This window comes from Podarcis erhardii, assembly GCF_964252035.2.
Source record: "Podarcis erhardii genome assembly, chromosome: 13".
NCBI lineage: Eukaryota > Metazoa > Chordata > Lepidosauria > Squamata > Lacertidae > Podarcis > Podarcis erhardii.
The window spans coordinates 15,700,682-15,716,765 of record NC_138502.1 but is presented as its reverse complement, the minus strand read 5'-3'; the positions used below and the strand labels follow the sequence as shown (position 1 = coordinate 15,716,765).

General features: G+C 49.4%; 1 protein-coding gene across 1 annotated transcript; it reads right to left on the bottom strand.

The window, feature by feature from the left end:
- Positions 1 to 1,284: 1,284 nt before the first annotated feature.
- Positions 1,285 to 15,785, bottom strand: ZNF865 (zinc finger protein 865). Its single transcript, XM_081837272.1, has 2 exons — positions 15,511 to 15,785; positions 1,285 to 8,694 (listed from the first exon to the last, which is right to left on the bottom strand). Exons 1-2 carry the CDS (start codon positions 15,773 to 15,775, stop codon positions 5,732 to 5,734), a joined length of 3,228 nt encoding a protein of 1,075 aa, XP_081693398.1. The 5' UTR covers positions 15,776 to 15,785; the 3' UTR covers positions 1,285 to 5,731.
- Between the last annotated feature and the right edge of the window lie 299 nt (positions 15,786 to 16,084).

The following is a 16,084-nucleotide window of genomic DNA, read 5'->3' as shown; positions in this document are numbered from 1 at the left end:
TGAGCCAAAATTGAACCTAGCTCAAGTGGTAGAGCAGAGACTTTGCACAGAGGTCCCAGGTTCAGTTACTGACATCTTAGTGTGAAAGGATTGGATAGCAAGTGAGGAAAGTCTTTTCGCCTGAGGGTTCTGGAAAACTGCTGCTAGTAGTCAAAGGAGACAACACAGGCTACACCAGGGTGGTCCAATGCACAACCCTCAATACCGTTTTTGATGGCCCTCAGCAACATATGCCCCTCCCCACTGGGTCTTGCGCTGCCTTCTCAAAGTTTGTGGTCCATGGGTTCCTTGTCCAAGTACTCCTGCGGCCTACTTGGTTTGAAAAGTTGGGCCGCCCTGGGCTACATGAACAAACACCTTGATCTGGCATTAAGCAGTTCCCCTGTAAAGTTAAGAAGGAAGGAGGAAAGGTTTCTCAAAACCAATTCTTCCTCGCTTTATTTGCTTGCAAAGTTTAACATTCTGATTTAAATTCACCCAGCTTCTAGATACCATTGGAATGCTCTGTTCCTGAAATGCAAAAAGGGAGAGAAAAGCATCCTACTTGGTATGCCGATACTTGTCTTGTTAATGCCTTAGGACTTAACAAAAAAAATCAATTTCAACAGCAACACTTGAATGTGTGTAAAACTGCAATGTTGAAATTGCCAGCAAGTTTGCTTCCAAGGATCATCCGAGCCTTCTCCATCTCCAGTAGCCTATACGAAACTGGCAGAGAAGAGTTGGAAATGCTGGTACTCAACAGTTTGCTTCCGAATGTTTGATTTCTAGGGATGACCTCAACATTCTTTTTAAATCTCAGTGAGATTCCACCAAGCCTTGCGTACTTCTTCATACCAACTTGTTGGAGAGCTGTGGCTCATGTAGCCGAGGCACCTCACTTAAGAGTAAGAAAGCCCTACCCACTGCCCTGATTGGCTAAAGGAGGAAGGTGGGACCCCAGGACGGCAGAAAACCTCTTCTAATAGAAGACTGTGCAAGATTTCTGGCAAACCCACCTTGATCTTTCTCCTGCGGCTGGGTATAGGATTCTGCTCTTCCCACAGCCCAGCTCATATCAAAGTTTCAAGCTCTGATAACCTGATACTAGCCACTGTGGGTATCCATCTCCTTTTTTTGCTGCAGTTGTTTGGGATCTACAAGCCCTCATGTTCTTCTGCCCTTTACATAGTCCCAACACTTCAGTGGTCTAGCTACTTGGGATTCTTAAAGTGAAGCTCCCTCCACACCAACAGTTAGCAAAACAAGCAAATCTGGAGCCCCCTCAATGCATGGGACATACGCTTTCCAATTCTTATTTTTTTAATGTTTGTTTAGTCTGTACATCGTAAATCAGACACCTTTAAAACAATAGCTTGGTTTAAAACACAAACACACGCTCCCATTCCCCTAACCCCGACTGAGAAAAACACACGCTGTACAGTTCCCAAAGGGGCACCACCAAGGAGGACGGGACAGGTTATAGCGGTCCAGGCCCATCAGCTGCATGGACAATGAGGGGGTCCTATACATATTATATTTTAGTACACGTTATCATAAGGGACTTGAATCTTGGCACCAAAAGTACTGCACTTCCTATGGCCAATGGGAGAAAGGGGTAGTTAGAAAAAGAAGTATTTATATATAAACGTATGTATTTATAGATCTGTATTAATATAAAAAGTCATCTTGCTAACATGATTGCAATGGGTTGGATCCTATCTGCGGCAGGACTCTTTTCAGAGATCGCAACAGTCACTGGTCTGGGAATGTTTGAGTCCTGTCTCAAAAATGTCCATCTCCCAGTTTGGGATGAGTGGGGAGCATGGGAAAACATCGCCCGCTGTCAGAACCAGAGAATCCATGTTCCCCAATGAACTGGAGGGCTGATGGAAGTTCAGATGATTGTGTGTCTTGCGGCATCTTAAAACATCAGGTCTGATGCTTGGAAAAGACAGGAGGATCTTCACAATTCCCGTTCACAGCAGGCAAGGCATCAGGGGTGATGAGAATCTGTAGGACAGCCAGCATCCTAGTGATGCACACACTTCAGAGCTAAGAATCCATCCAGGTATATTTATATAAAAGGCAGAGCAGTGAAGTGGGAAGGTTAGTTGGCAAGTCTTGATCGCACACTCCAACTGCGTCTTCAAAAGGATCCCATTGCCCAACCAGAATTAAAACCTGGAACAGCTGTGTTTGACCTTAGTCCCTACAGAACTTTCCCACAGAATTCAAGCCATAGAATGCCACCTCTTACTCTCTAATCCCATGACCTCTTAATAGAGGAAAATTAGAAGTGCTGTTCAGCTCTTTTTTAAATAGCATCTTTCACACGAGAGTGAGGCATGACAATTTCACATCGCACCAACTATCCAAACCAAACTACAACGGAGAACAGGGAAACATACTTGGAAAAATCAAACCACTCCTAGAATGAAGAGTGGGCACAAGCTTCATTTCTTAAGCAAACCTGATCTTACAAGTGACAGCAGGCAGATGAGCAGAGTTCTCTGCTCTCTGGCATTAGAATTTTGGCTGGAAGCAAAGAGAGCCATTTTGCCCTCAGCTCCCTCTCTTCACCTGTAAATAAAAAAATTAAAAGTGTGAGTGGGGAGGCGAACTCTCTCTTGCTACTTTCTAATCATTGTGAATACAGGAGGTGATTAAGGGGTGTTAAGATGGAGTAGCTGCTCTTCTAAGGTCAGAAAACGTTAAAACCTTTTTTTCTTTTCTTTTTAAAGAACTTTTAAAAATTTAGGATGAAAGTCGAGACTACATTTTGTCAACTGTAGGAAACAGAACACCATTCTCATAGGAAAGGCCTGGCTGAATATATTAGCATAAATTCTGTGACTGAAACAGGAATTCCATAGCTGTATGGAAATTTGTCTTCTATATTTTAGGCCTGTAAATTATTCTGGAGGGAAAAAAATCCATTGGAAATCCTGTTATGTGTGAAACAATGTTATGTTGTGGTTTCGATACATAGTATTTTTGTCTTAGGTCACCTGGGAATGCATAAGACTTGTTTCACCCTGTCATGCTCCATCGTCCATTTGGGAACCTACACTTAAAACAATTGGACAGACAAATCATCTACTAGATTAGTTGTTGTGAACTCGCTTGTTATTCCTGGGTAATAAAAGTAGATGGTATAAACAACAGCCTTTAGTGTGAGAACAGGTCATCAGTTTTGGGGTTACCACATCTTTCCGTGGGGTTTCCGTGGAAACCATGCTCAACTCAACGCAGAAGCAGCTCTTCCTACGAAGCAGGTATGGTATAAACAAGATACACTTGTATTCATAAGGAGGGAGGAGAATCTAATATTAAACTCAGCTCTATTGGCAAATTACAAAGTCAGGGAGGGAAAATTCTATATGGAAAGTTTCCATGTAAGGCAGGGAGAGTTATATCCACCACCATGGGGAGAATCCACTGAATTTCAGCTACACGTTCAGGCCTTAAAACTTTAGTATAAAGATAAAACAAGAAAGAGAACATCCAGTATCAGCCACTTATGGAGGCAGGACATTAGTCAGTAGTATTTCAGTCTGTCAGAGACATTAAGATAACTGGGCCTGACTCAACATGGACAAAGAGTTTCCCCCTGGAGTTGACCCAACATAGGAAATGTGGAACCGAGGCTGGAAAATAACAGGCTGAACCCTCTTCCCATCTCCTTTCTGTTCTTCACACTCTTCGTCAAATAGGACACTGGGTCACCAAATTCCGCGAGGTTTCCTTTAAAGGAACGCCCCACCCCACAGCCGAGTCCATTTCTATCACGATTCTCTATCCCCAGGCATCTCTGCAACTTTGGCAACATCCCCCTTTCCCTCTTCTTCCAGGCACTGGGCAACCACACTGGAATAATAAAAGCATCTTTGGGTCCTCCTATCCTTGGACTGTCCATCTCACCAAAGTAGGAACTATGGATGCAGATGCAGGGATGTAGACCAGAAATGGCAAGGAGGCACCTTTGGTATTGCCACCTGAAAGAAAGTCTTCACGCTCCAACATGGAAAAGCAATAACGTTTCCCGTCACAACTGTCTTATTAGATGTAGAAGGTCAACTTGGATCACGAGGGAGAGGGAGAGGCGAACCACCTGGTGTCCACCGTCCACAAGGGGGCGTGCTCTTAGAACTCTTTGGTTGCATGTAGTAACTCAGCTTCCTCTTCTGCCTGTTCAGAACCAGAGGGTGATGAGCGGCGCCCAGAGAGGGTGCTGGGGAGCCACGCCAGGGAGCTAGAGAGTTTGGAAGAATCTTTTTGACCATACCTGACCAATATTCCTGTTTGGGTGGGGGGAAAGAAGGTCCATGATTTAAGACTGAGGATGAAAAAGTCCCCGTGGGGTACTCCAGCCACAGACTAGTTAAGTCTGCCATTTATCTGATGTGAGGGCGCCAAAAGTGTTGCCAAGAACAGCGTGGGCTTGTGGGAGCGGAAGAACTGGGGGTGAAGCACTGGATGTGCTGTGCAACCCAAAGCAACTTATCTCACTGTGGGATGCAGAGCCACCAGGTACGTTTGCTTTCCTCTCTCTCAGCTTCATACGCAACCACAACCATGAGAGGTTCTGGCAGGAGGAAGAAGGCAACACACACTAGCTAACTGGTGTGTCAATTTGAAAATTCGGAAAAAGACCACATGGTACAGTCTTTCTGGGCCTACACCACTTCAAGATACACAAGGGGGGAAATGACCTATCTGAATGCTCTTTCATATTCAATACTGTATTCCCTGCATGTGGAAGGTATCGGGGAGAAGGCTAGGCTAGAACCCTTCCTCCAGACTCGCTTGTTTCCTATGAGTGTTTTGTTTTTAAAGTGAGGGAGCATTCGGGTTTATGATCCTCCAGCTGCATCATGAAGTGGTAACTGTCCTGGAGGTGGGAAGACAGGTAGATATTTTATGGTGTGGCAGCATCTAGATCATATTGTACGATATGCAAAGTTCAAGCAAGCTCCTCTAATTTCCTACACAGGTAAATGGTGGTGGGGGACGGGACACTATCTTCTGTCAGCAACCAGGTCCCATGGGCAACTAAGGTATTTGAAAGAGGAAAAGCAGCCCATTGTCAGAGGTAAAGGAAGCACCCAAATCAATGTCTTTCCTCCAGAAAGGAAGCAAGACCTACATGGCATAGATCAGGTGGCTGGGTTCACAGTAAAATTTGGCAAGCGCTCCTGAAGGACTGTACCATGTCCTGCCCTCTACTGAAATTTATGAATTGGCTCTAACACTTAAATGGAGGAAAGGAAGAGCCATCTCTTCCTGTAAATGGGAACCTAGATGGCGTCTTCTCTCTTTCAGTATCTAGGCTTATTATTCCACAAGAACATCATTCCTCTGCTCCCACTTCCTGGAAAAGGTAATAAATGTCCATCCGTTCTTGGTAAGAAAGGTAATTTCTATGACAGCCATCCTCTCCTATCAGTTTAGACTAGGGAATCCAGGATGGACAGGGCAACAGCTATTTGTTTGGGGAAAACCAAGGTCCAGGAAGGATACCTACGTAAACCAATCCTGTGCTGCATCCCTGGTTCTCCGTGGATTGCCCCATGCAATTGTGACTTGAGGACTCTCCCATATCCTTCCCCAAACATAGGATCTTACTGCCATTTTACTACAGGGAAACGCCTGCCCTTGTGGCTTGCAACAGACAGGAACTAGCCTCCTCTTCCCACCCTCAAGTACCAAGATAAAGGACCGCCCAGATTTTCTTCCCCTGCCCCCAGCGCTAGGCTTGCTCCTTGTGGCCTCCCATGGCGGCAAAGCGCTCCATCTTGTGGATGTGGCGGTGTTTCTTGAGGCCATAGGTGTTGGAGAAGGCTTCTCCACAGGTGCTGCACTTAAACGGCCGCCCTCCCTGGTGGGCCTGGACGTGTTTGCTGAAGTACTTGGGGTCTTTGAAGAGCTTGAGGCAGGCCCCGCATCGCAGCTCGCGCTTGGCATCGTGGGAGCGCTGGTGGCGCAGGATGGAGGACAGGTAGAAGAAGCTCTTGGAGCAGCGGTCGCAGCGGTAGACCTTCTCGCCCAGGTGCACCCGCTGGTGCTCCAGAAGGTTGCTGCGGTAGCGGAAGGTCTTGCCGCAGGTGGGGCAGCGCTGGGGCCGAGCCACCACATGGAGGCGCTGGTGCTCGGCCAGGCTGGACGACTGGGCAAAGCGCTTGTTGCAGAGAGCGCACTTGTAGGCCCGCTCGCCGGTGTGCACCACTTTGTGCTGGCGCAGGTACCAGGAGCGCAGGAAGCCGCGCCCGCAGACCGTGCAGCGGTAAGGGCGCTCCTCGGTGTGGCAGCGCTGGTGGCGCATCAGGAGGGCGGCCTCCCAGAACCGCTTGCCGCACACCGGGCAGGAGAAGTGCCGCTTCTGCAGGTGGGTGCGGCGGTGCAGCAGCAGGTCATAGGCCCCCGCGAAGCTCTGCCCGCAGACTGAACAGGCCAGCGTGCGCCGCACCAGGTGAACGTACTTGTGGGTCACAAGGCCCAGGAAATGCTTGAAGGTCTGGCCGCAGATGGAGCAGGAAAAGCGCTCCCCGCTGGGCAAGGTGGGGTGGTGGTCTTCGAAAGACGTCATGTTGTCGCCACTGGCCAGTCCGTTCTCCAGAGGCGCCACCGCTGCGGCCGTCTCGTCCGGTGGCAGGAGCCGCTCGGGGGCAGCCTGGTGAACCAGCTTGTGCCACATGAGATTCTCAATGAAGCCAAAGCACTTGCCGCAGACGTCACACGGGTATGGCTTCTCGGCCACGTGAACTTCCTTGTGGCTCATGACGTGGAAGAGATCGGGGAAGCGCTCTCCACAGTCAGAGCAGCCGTAGGTCAGCCCTTCGGGAGGCGGCGGCAGCGAAGGACCCATGGGTGCCAGCGAGGGCCCCATGGGTGGCAAAGAGCAAGGCAGCTGCAGCCGGTGGATCTGCTTGTGGCGGGTCAAGCTCTGCGGGTAGCCAAACACCTTCCCACAGATCTCGCACTTGTAGGGCCTCTCCCGCGTGTGCACCACGTGGTGTTTGCTGAGGTGGAATGACTCGCGGAAGCGTTTTCCACACACGGCGCACTGGTGAGGCTTCTCCCCGGTGTGGATCCTCTCGTGGCGCTTCAGCGTCTCCCGGCGCCCAAAGCCGCGGCCGCAGATCCCGCAGCAAAAGTTCTTGCCCGCTGCCGTCCCCACCAGCAGCGGGTGACCCAAGAGCCCGTAGGATGTGGGCTTGGTGTCGCCGTCAGAACCGGTCGCCTGCGGGTCTTGTGGGAGGAGATAAGCTCCCGGCGGCAGGTAGGACAGGGCGTTGGTGCCATCCTTGGGCAGCTGGGCTCCCTCGTGCTGCAGCTGCCGATGGCGCAGGAGGTTCTGGGGAGCCACATAGCCCTTGCCACAGATGTCGCACTTGTACTCGGGGCGTGGCGGCAAGGTTCCGGGTGGCGCGTGGGTAGCCTGGTGCTTCAGAAGGTAGGAAGCGTCCCGGAACTCCTTGCCGCAAACCCCGCACTGCACTCGCAGGAGATCCGAGTGGGTCCGCACGTGCCGCTTTAGGCTCTCGCGTCGGTTGAAGCTCTTCTGGCAGACGGAGCATGAGAACGGCTTCTCGCCCGTGTGGATGATCTGGTGCTGGTGCAGGTGGCTTGGTTTCTTGAACACCTTCCAGCAGAGAGAGCAGGTGAACGGGCCTTCAGCCTGAGCGATGGCAGCACTGAGGGCGGAGGCGGCTGCCGTCCCAGCGGATGCGGGAACCACCTGAGGGTTGCCGCTCTGAGTAGGAGGCTGAGCTGCTCCCTCGGCACCAGAAGCAGCAGTTGCGTTGGTGGCAACAGCTGCGGCAGCGGCTGCAGCAGCGGCTGCTGCCGCGGCTGCGTTAGCAGCAGCCGCGTTGGCAGCCGCCGTGGCATCCTCGGTGTCCTTGTGGCAGCGGCGGTGCCGGATGAGGCTGGAAATGTGGTTGTAGGTGCGGCCGCAGGTGGTGCACTCGTAGGGCCGCTCGCCGGTATGTACCAACATGTGTTGCACAAGGTGGGACGACTGCTTGAAGGATTTCTGGCACACGCCGCACGGGAAACGGCGGTCGATGAAATATTTCAAGCGCCGGAAGTAGTTCTTGTCGTCTTTGCCCGCCTGGCTGTCAGTAGCAACAGTGGCTGTAGCTGGGGGCGGGGCCTGCCCACGTTTCAGGCTGCTGAAGAGGTGCTGGTGGCCAGAAAGGTCCACAATGCCCCACTGAGGAGTGTTGTAGGCAGCGGCAGCGGCTGCAGCCGCTGCTGTACTATCGAAGAGAGGCTGGCCTGTTGCTGGCACCACTGCTGGACCAGTATAGGGTGGTTGCTGTTGCTGTTGTTGTTGCTGCTGCTGTTGTTGCTGCTGTGGTGGTGCAGGAGCCCCCGGTTCGGCTTTCTTGACTTGAACGTTGGCAGAAGAGGCAGCCGAGGAAGAGGAGGAGGATGGGCCTTCAGCTTTGGGCTTGGAGGTGCCAACGGCGGTGGGGACACGGTCAAAGTGGGCAGGTGGGGCGGCAGCGGGCGGCTGGGTGTAGTCGTACTGTGGCTGTGGGCAGGGGAGGGCGGCGACTGCTTTGGCGTGCTCGTGGTTGTAGGCCTCCATAGGTTCAAAGCGTTGGTGGTTCAGGAACTCCAAGAAGTCGAAGGGGTAGCTCTGGAAATGCACACCCTCGTCGCTTGCTGCATTGGCTTCCATCTCCACCCGGGAGGGGGCACTGCCTAGACAAAGGAGAGAAACGGGATACCAATGTAGACACATGCCAGACATATCCAGGACACCAGCACTCTTTGTTGTGGTGGCTCCATTAAAAAAAATAAATCTGATATGTTCCATTTACACAATGGGATGGGTCAAGAATTTTCTGATTTAAAAAAAGAAAAAGTTGCCAGTTGTTAAAATGAATTGCAAAGAACCATGGTGCTGCCTTATATTCAGTCAGACTTGTCCACCAAACCTAATATTGTCTACTTCTGACTGGCTGTGTCTCTCCAGGGTCTCAGGTATAAGAACAAGAACCTCGCTGCATCAGATTAAAGGCCAAATAGTCCAGCATAGAGTCTCTGTAGTGGCTGTTCAGAAACATATGCGGAGCTCATAAGCAGAACCTGAAGGCAAGACCTATTTCCTCTGCTGTTGTCCATCAGAGACTGGCATACAGAGGCATGTCTCTGATCCCAGAAGTGGTAAAATACTATATAGTCATCATGACAGCTACCCACGGAGAACTTTATTCTCTGTGATCATCACCAAGGAAATCCCAAGAGAACATGTGGGGTAAAGGAGTACTTCCTTTTGTCTGTCCTAAATCTCCTACCCTTCTGTTTCATTGGAAGACCCTGGGTTATAGTATTATGCTGGCATCATTTTACACACCTCAATTGTGTCCTTAATTGCTTTTAAAAAGGCCCCAATATTGTAACTTTTCTTCATGGGGTGTTTCTCTAGCCCCACAAACCTTTTATGGATGGCATTTACCTGTTCTAACATTCTTAAAATAAACCAGGATATGTCTCAAACCACCTGTGCTGCCTCTCAGCTTTAGTTCCTCCTCTCAATGAGAGCACAGGTGACTCAATCTCCTAAGCTTGACAATCCTCCAGGTTTTGAGTGGCAAGCAGGGTTTATACCCATTCAGTGCTAGTTGGCTCCAATGCAGCTAAAGCATTAGTTCTTTGAATATTTATGGAGTCCTGGTATTAAACAGAGGTTAAAAAACGGGACTCACAGGTACAAAGCATTCCAAGGCAAGGCTCGCTTTGGGGAGTTCAGAAGCCCGTGCTTGTCCCTGAAGTTTGGGGTTTGCGTATTTAAAACAAACTCCTCTGCAAAGTGGCTTTCCTTGCTCGAACATGCTGGGCTCTGCCAATGTAGGTTACCAGGGCTGAAAGCCAGTGTAGAAAGTTTGAAGATGGAAAACTCCATCTTCCCACTCAGCTAAAAAGGTTTCTCATGCCGCCTAAAACCAGCCACTCTTATTCTGCCTAATCTACCTCACAGGATTGTTATAGAATGGCATAGTCCCATACATGCCCCTCTAGGCATGCATACATACATGGGGCTGTCACATTTTATAACAGGCATGGGGGGAACTCAGGCTCAGAGACCAAGCACTGCCCTCTCCACCCAGCCCTTGGAATTCTACCCAAGCCACACCCCTTTCCCTGGGGCCACGCCCCTTTCCCCAGTCCTTATTTGTATCCTCCTCAAGGGTTTTTGCTTGGCTGAAAGGTGTTCTGCCACTGTGGTAATGTCTCAATTGCCTAGATGCAGAGATGGGTGGATGTGCTTTTGCAGGGCTGGTACCTAAAAATCCAACTGTTTGAAGATGAGGCACACCTATGGCACTTTTACCTGCCCCACCCCTTGAGGGAACATAACTGTTGAGCTGAAGAGCGTTCCCCCACCTGTTTTATGGCAACCCAGTAAGATAAGGTAGGCTTGAGGGGTCATGAAGGGATACAAACTAAAATGTGTATAGGGTTGATGCGTCAAAGATTGTACCTCAAGGAAGTGGGCTTCTCATCCCTTCTGGCTGAATGCTTTCCTACTTGCCCATCTTATCTAGAACAGTGTGTGCCTTAATAATAAAATACAAACTATTCTGCATTCAAGATCCTCCCGTATTCTGCACCCTTAAATGCAGAATTCTGCAACCTGTATGACTTATGGAAATTCATCCAGTTGTGAATATTTTATATTTCATAACGGCAATCTGTTTCTGATAAGACAAGGGGAAGGTAAGTAAATGTAAGTACAGTGGTACCTCAGTTTTCGCAGCTTCCGTATTGAGTTTTCCGTATTGGGTTTTCAGTTTTTGAACGTTTTGGAACTCAAACAATCTTCCGGAATGGATTACGTTCGAAAACCGAGTTACTACTGTAAAAGGTCCATTTGAACATCCATATGTAACATCTTATTTGTCTATCTCTGGCTATCATGTGTCTCTCCAAACAGAAAAGCCTTGCACTGTTGTCAATATTTGCTCCAGTTAGGTCTCTGGTAACTTTACAAAGGGAGTTCCATAAAGGTGCATTTGATGACCATCAATAGAGGGCACTGATGGGGAGCATGGGCCACCATTTTACCCAGCAGAAACTTACCACAGTGAGGGGGAACACATGGTCTTCTGCAGCATCTAGCCATGAACAGAAGAGCTTTTCACCACTTCCCTTCGATTTCAAATGTGTCCTAAGAGTCTCACGACCACGTAGGTGGACACTACACATGTACCCAGGCCCACTGCAGTAAGTTACCATTTGGTTACCATTTGGTAAATCATTGTCACCATTGGTCACATCCACACCATACATTTAAAGCACATAGCTTCCTCCAAAGAATCCTGGTAACTGTAGTTCAACACCATAGAGCTACAATTATCAAACTACAGTTCCCAGGATTCTTTGGGGGAAGCCATATGCTTTAAATGTCTGGCATGGATGTTACCATCCTCTTCCAATGTTGGGGAGCACAATGGGATACAGAAAAGCAGGTAGCCTCCGGAGGATGTAGGGGCCAAGCCATGTAGGCCTTTTAGAGCGGTCCCACTGCACTGGCTGACTTACCCTTGGGGGGAGGGCGTCTCAAGGACTGCCTTGCACATTAGGCTGGAAGGCACTTCTGTTTAGGAAGCAGGAAACCCGATGTAAATCATCACATATGATGATCACATACGGATGTGTTTTGTTTCGTACAGACACAGCAGGAAACCATAGCCTCCAGTATAATGATCACACATATATGCACACCCTGGAATGCTATGGCCTTCGAGTGTATGTACAACCAACAATTAAAGTGATATGCAAGATCACCACATCTGATTATATGGACACAAGCTTCACAGTTTCTCTTCCAAATATGCACTTTCCACAAAGGAATAGTCAAACGTGAGACCCCTGCAAGAAAAAGGGGGAGGGGTGGGGAGTCAGCCACTTCAGAAAGTAAAAAAATAAAAACCTTCTTGTGGGTTCTTCAATTTGCCTCATTTTTGTAGTTACTTACAATGCCTCTTGCGTTTACCAACTTTCTGCATATATACTTAAACACAGAGAGAAAACTTTCAGAGTTTTAAAGTATCAGGAAATACTTAGATAAGAATCCCAAATACCCACCCTTTCTCCACCTCCCTTCTTTCCATGCAAGACAAAGATAAGAAGTTGTGTAGGACACAGCACTGCTATCACCACCCATTTCCAGCCCAACCCCCTCCATTAACAAACTGCCCTAGATTTAAAAGAAAACTGGTCTAATTCGGCAAATGGCAATGTGGTGGGTTATAATGCAGCAGATGTAAGATTTAGAAGCCAGGGGTTGGAGGCAGACTATGTTAGCTGAACCTACTTAGGTCTCACTGAAATCAATGGGAGAAGATAGTCAGACATGCTTAATTCCCTCTGAAAACAATGGAACTTAAGTTCAACTAACTTTGTCTGGATCCAACCTCAGGTCTCCATGTTTCTCATACATGAGGAGTGGAATGCACTGCAACAGGAAACAATAGAAGCCAAGTTCTCTGAAAGGAGGCAGAGTATTCTACTACAGCCACTTACATATCCCAATGCCTATCGCTGGAGTTATATTAAAAAATACGGATTTTGGTAACAGTGCAGTGTCTGCCTTAAATGGGGCAATGAAGCAGAGGTCTGGGAACAATGGAATACAGTGGTACCTCTGGTTACGTACTTAATTCATTCCAGAGGTCTGTTCTTAACCTGAAACTGTTCTTAACCTGAAGCACCACTTTAGCTAATAGGGCCTCATGCTGCTGCCGCGCCGCCACAGTGCGATTTCTGGAGCAAAGTTCTTAACCTGAGGTACTATTTCTGGGCTAGTGGAGTCTGTAACCTGAAGCGTATTTCACCTGAGGTACCACTGTACCAAGGATGAGGTAAAGAAAAGGAGGTAACAATGGAGGCATGGATAAAGTGAGACCAGGATCATCTAGGAGAGGGCTGCGAGGGCCTTAGTGGATTTCAGGGGTGTGGACTGGACTCAAAGAATGACAACAATGGAGGAATATAGCAGCAGGACAGGAAACCAAGGAGATTGAGGGTGGAGGGCTGTGAACTAGGGTTCCTCTGTAAGGAACTTATCACCAAACTTAAAACCATGGAGAAACCTGGTCTGAACAAAGACGTTGGATTCTTATCTCATTATACATGACAAAGCCATTTTTCACCTTTTCACCCCTTGCTTTTTCCTGTAAGACCTATTGCAGTCGTTAAGAGTCGTCAACAGGCTCATCACAGCTATCTGCCAATCACCCATTCCCACCACCCTTCTGAGTAATACCCCTCCCCACCTTCTCACTATATAGAAGGGTCTGGAAACTTCTGTTTCAGTGTATCTGAAGAAGTGTGCATGCACACGAAAGCTCATACCAAGAACTGACTTAGTTGGTCTTTAAGGTGCTACTGGAAGGAATTTGTTTTGTTTTGACTATGGCAGACCAACACGGCTACCTATCTGTAACTAGGGTTCCTCTGTCCTTGAGAGAGGAAATGGGAGTCTGGTGCATCAATTTAAACCCATAGCATTAGGAGGCAGAACTTCTGGGTTATGTAACTAAGCTTGCTAAGATACTTGGCAGCCAAGTTCCATTGTTGGTTTAACCCTATACATCTGGAAATGTCATGAATCTACCTCTCTCTTTTGAGGGGGGATTCCCATTAAACCCCACATGTAGAAGGCATCTTTAAGAAACACCCTAACTCCAAGAAAGCCCCCCCCATTTTTATCCCCCTCCCCTGAACACTTTCCAAGTCAGGAATTGCCTGTTAATTCTCCACAAAGGGTCAATTCAAACACACAATAACTGAGGCAAAGCAGTTGTGCTGCAGGGACAGAGACACCTGAAAGTTTTTCAAGTGGTGGCACAGGGGAAAGAATGAATGAAGAATATTTCAATTGGCTACATTCCCAGATGATAATTGCATCCTGTACGAAAAACATACAAATCAGGGAGGAGGCAGATGTAGTTAAGATGTTTGGGCTACACCCAGTGACATAGCCAGAGAGAGAGAAATAGAGGGCCAAGCAAAAATTTCAATATCAAGCCTACAATGTTTTCTATAGATCCTTATCCCTCCTCATCACTAGCGGAACAGAGTTAGTCATAAAAAGATGCACAGATAAGGAATTTTGCTTAATCCCTATGGGGCACAAGATAAAACTCTTTGTGCAGCAATTTGGGGTGTGTGTGTGTGTGTGTGTGTGTGTGTGTGCAAAATTACATCATCTCCCATTACAGAAGGATCTGGTTAAGCAGACCTGAGAATGACCTTTTCTTCATAACCTGAAGAGCTTCTGCCAGTTTACAGTTCAGGGCAGCAAAGTACTGCATAACCCCGGGCAAGAAATGGGTGGGAGGCAGCAGAGAGGGCTCTAACAGAAACTGTGGAAGTCCAGTCATTCCTCACACTGATGAGGAAGGGTACAAGATGCACCTGGGGCCTGCAGAGGGGCAGGAGAAATATAACACATTTACCAGTCAGTGGTGGGTAAAAATAGTGTGTTGAGGTTCAAGAGTCACGCTGTGAGGGTTATACCTCTGCAATCTGTGGATGGAGCCAGAAATAAATCTGTTTGGGAAGGTGGTTATCACTCAGGTTTGAGTAACACTTTCTTCATCCATATTTTTTTTTAAAGCATCCGAAGAGAAGGGTCATGGCTCAGACACAGAAAACATACTTTGCATTGCAAGGGTTGGACAAGATGATCCTTGAGGTCCCTTCCAACTCTACAATTCTATGAAAAAGTCCCAGGATCAACCTATTCCATATTCAGGGAAGTCTGGGAAAGACCCATCCGAATCTCTGGGCAGTTGCTGCAAACCACTACTGTGACCTAAGTAGACTAATAGTCTGAAATGGTGTCAGGCAGTTTCCTAGACATTAATAAAATAGCATGGGGGGAGAACCAGGACGAGAAAACAGTGTGAGGGAAGGTGCTTGCAAAAGGCAGCAGGGTTGCAAGCCTGCAGTAAGTAGAAGAGCCCCCATTTATATTGGGGTCGATCTAGATTAGTAATGTGGAGTTGACCACCAAGGTAAAATGCAGGATGGGGTGGGAATCTGACTACATCTACGGGGAAAGCAGCGGATACACGAGAGGTTTGAAGGCAACAGTAATCCGTACTAGGTTATAAGGTTAAAGATAAAAGTCAATGGATGGGATGACAATTCCAGCTTGAGGTTGGATGTGGATATGAGTTGGCGGGGGGGAGGGGAGCGAAGGGAGAAAAGTGACATAACGCAGGTTTCTGGTTGGGGGCCAGCTGTGAGGCTACTGGATGCAGGAGGAGAAGAGGGAGGGGCCGGAGGGAGCGGGTCGCGCAGGCGAACCGGGCGGGAGGGGGGCGAACCCAGTTCGCAGTGGCCGGCTGGCCGGCCGGGCGGGGCGGGGGGGCGGCGAATCATGGGGCGGAAGTTAACCCAAGCGAGGGAGCGGGGCCGGGCTGGCGGGGAGGCCCCGGGGCCCAACCTATGCGGCCGAGCGGGGGGGGGCGAGGGGGCCTGGCTCCAGGACGGCGCACTCACCGGTGTGTGGCGCTGCCCCAGCCTCCTCCGCGCCCCCGGCAGGGGCTGCTCCTTGTGCGGCAGGATTGGTGCTGGGGGGAAGCCCCCTGGCCCTCGCCTTGCCCCCTGCGGACGCGGGGGGCGTTTCTGGTCCCACTGGGGTGGGGGGTGGAGGGGGCACTGCCAGGCTGCAACTCACACAGGCCCGGCCGGAACCGGAAACCTCCCTCCCCAAGGAAGAAGGCCGTTTCCTGCCCTCCCCTCTTACCCACAATCCTCTCCGCATTCTGACCTCTCCTCCCTCCGTTCCGTGGCCCAGAGGCCTTTGCGCGCGAGTGAGCGCGAGCGCGTGCTGGCTTCGGCTTCCTCCTCCGCTGCTGCTGCTGCTGCTGCTGCTGGGGTAGCGTCGTATCCTGCCGCCTCCCCGCTCCCCGTGTCTCTTTGCTGCTGCAATTCAATGCCATGCAGAAATAGTGCCTCGTCAGGCGCTCCTCAGCGCGTGGCCCGACCCCGCAGCGGCTGTTTGCCTATAGCAGGTTGCTTGACAGGCAGAAAACATCAGCAGGAAAAAGCTTTTCCTGACATGGAGGCGAAG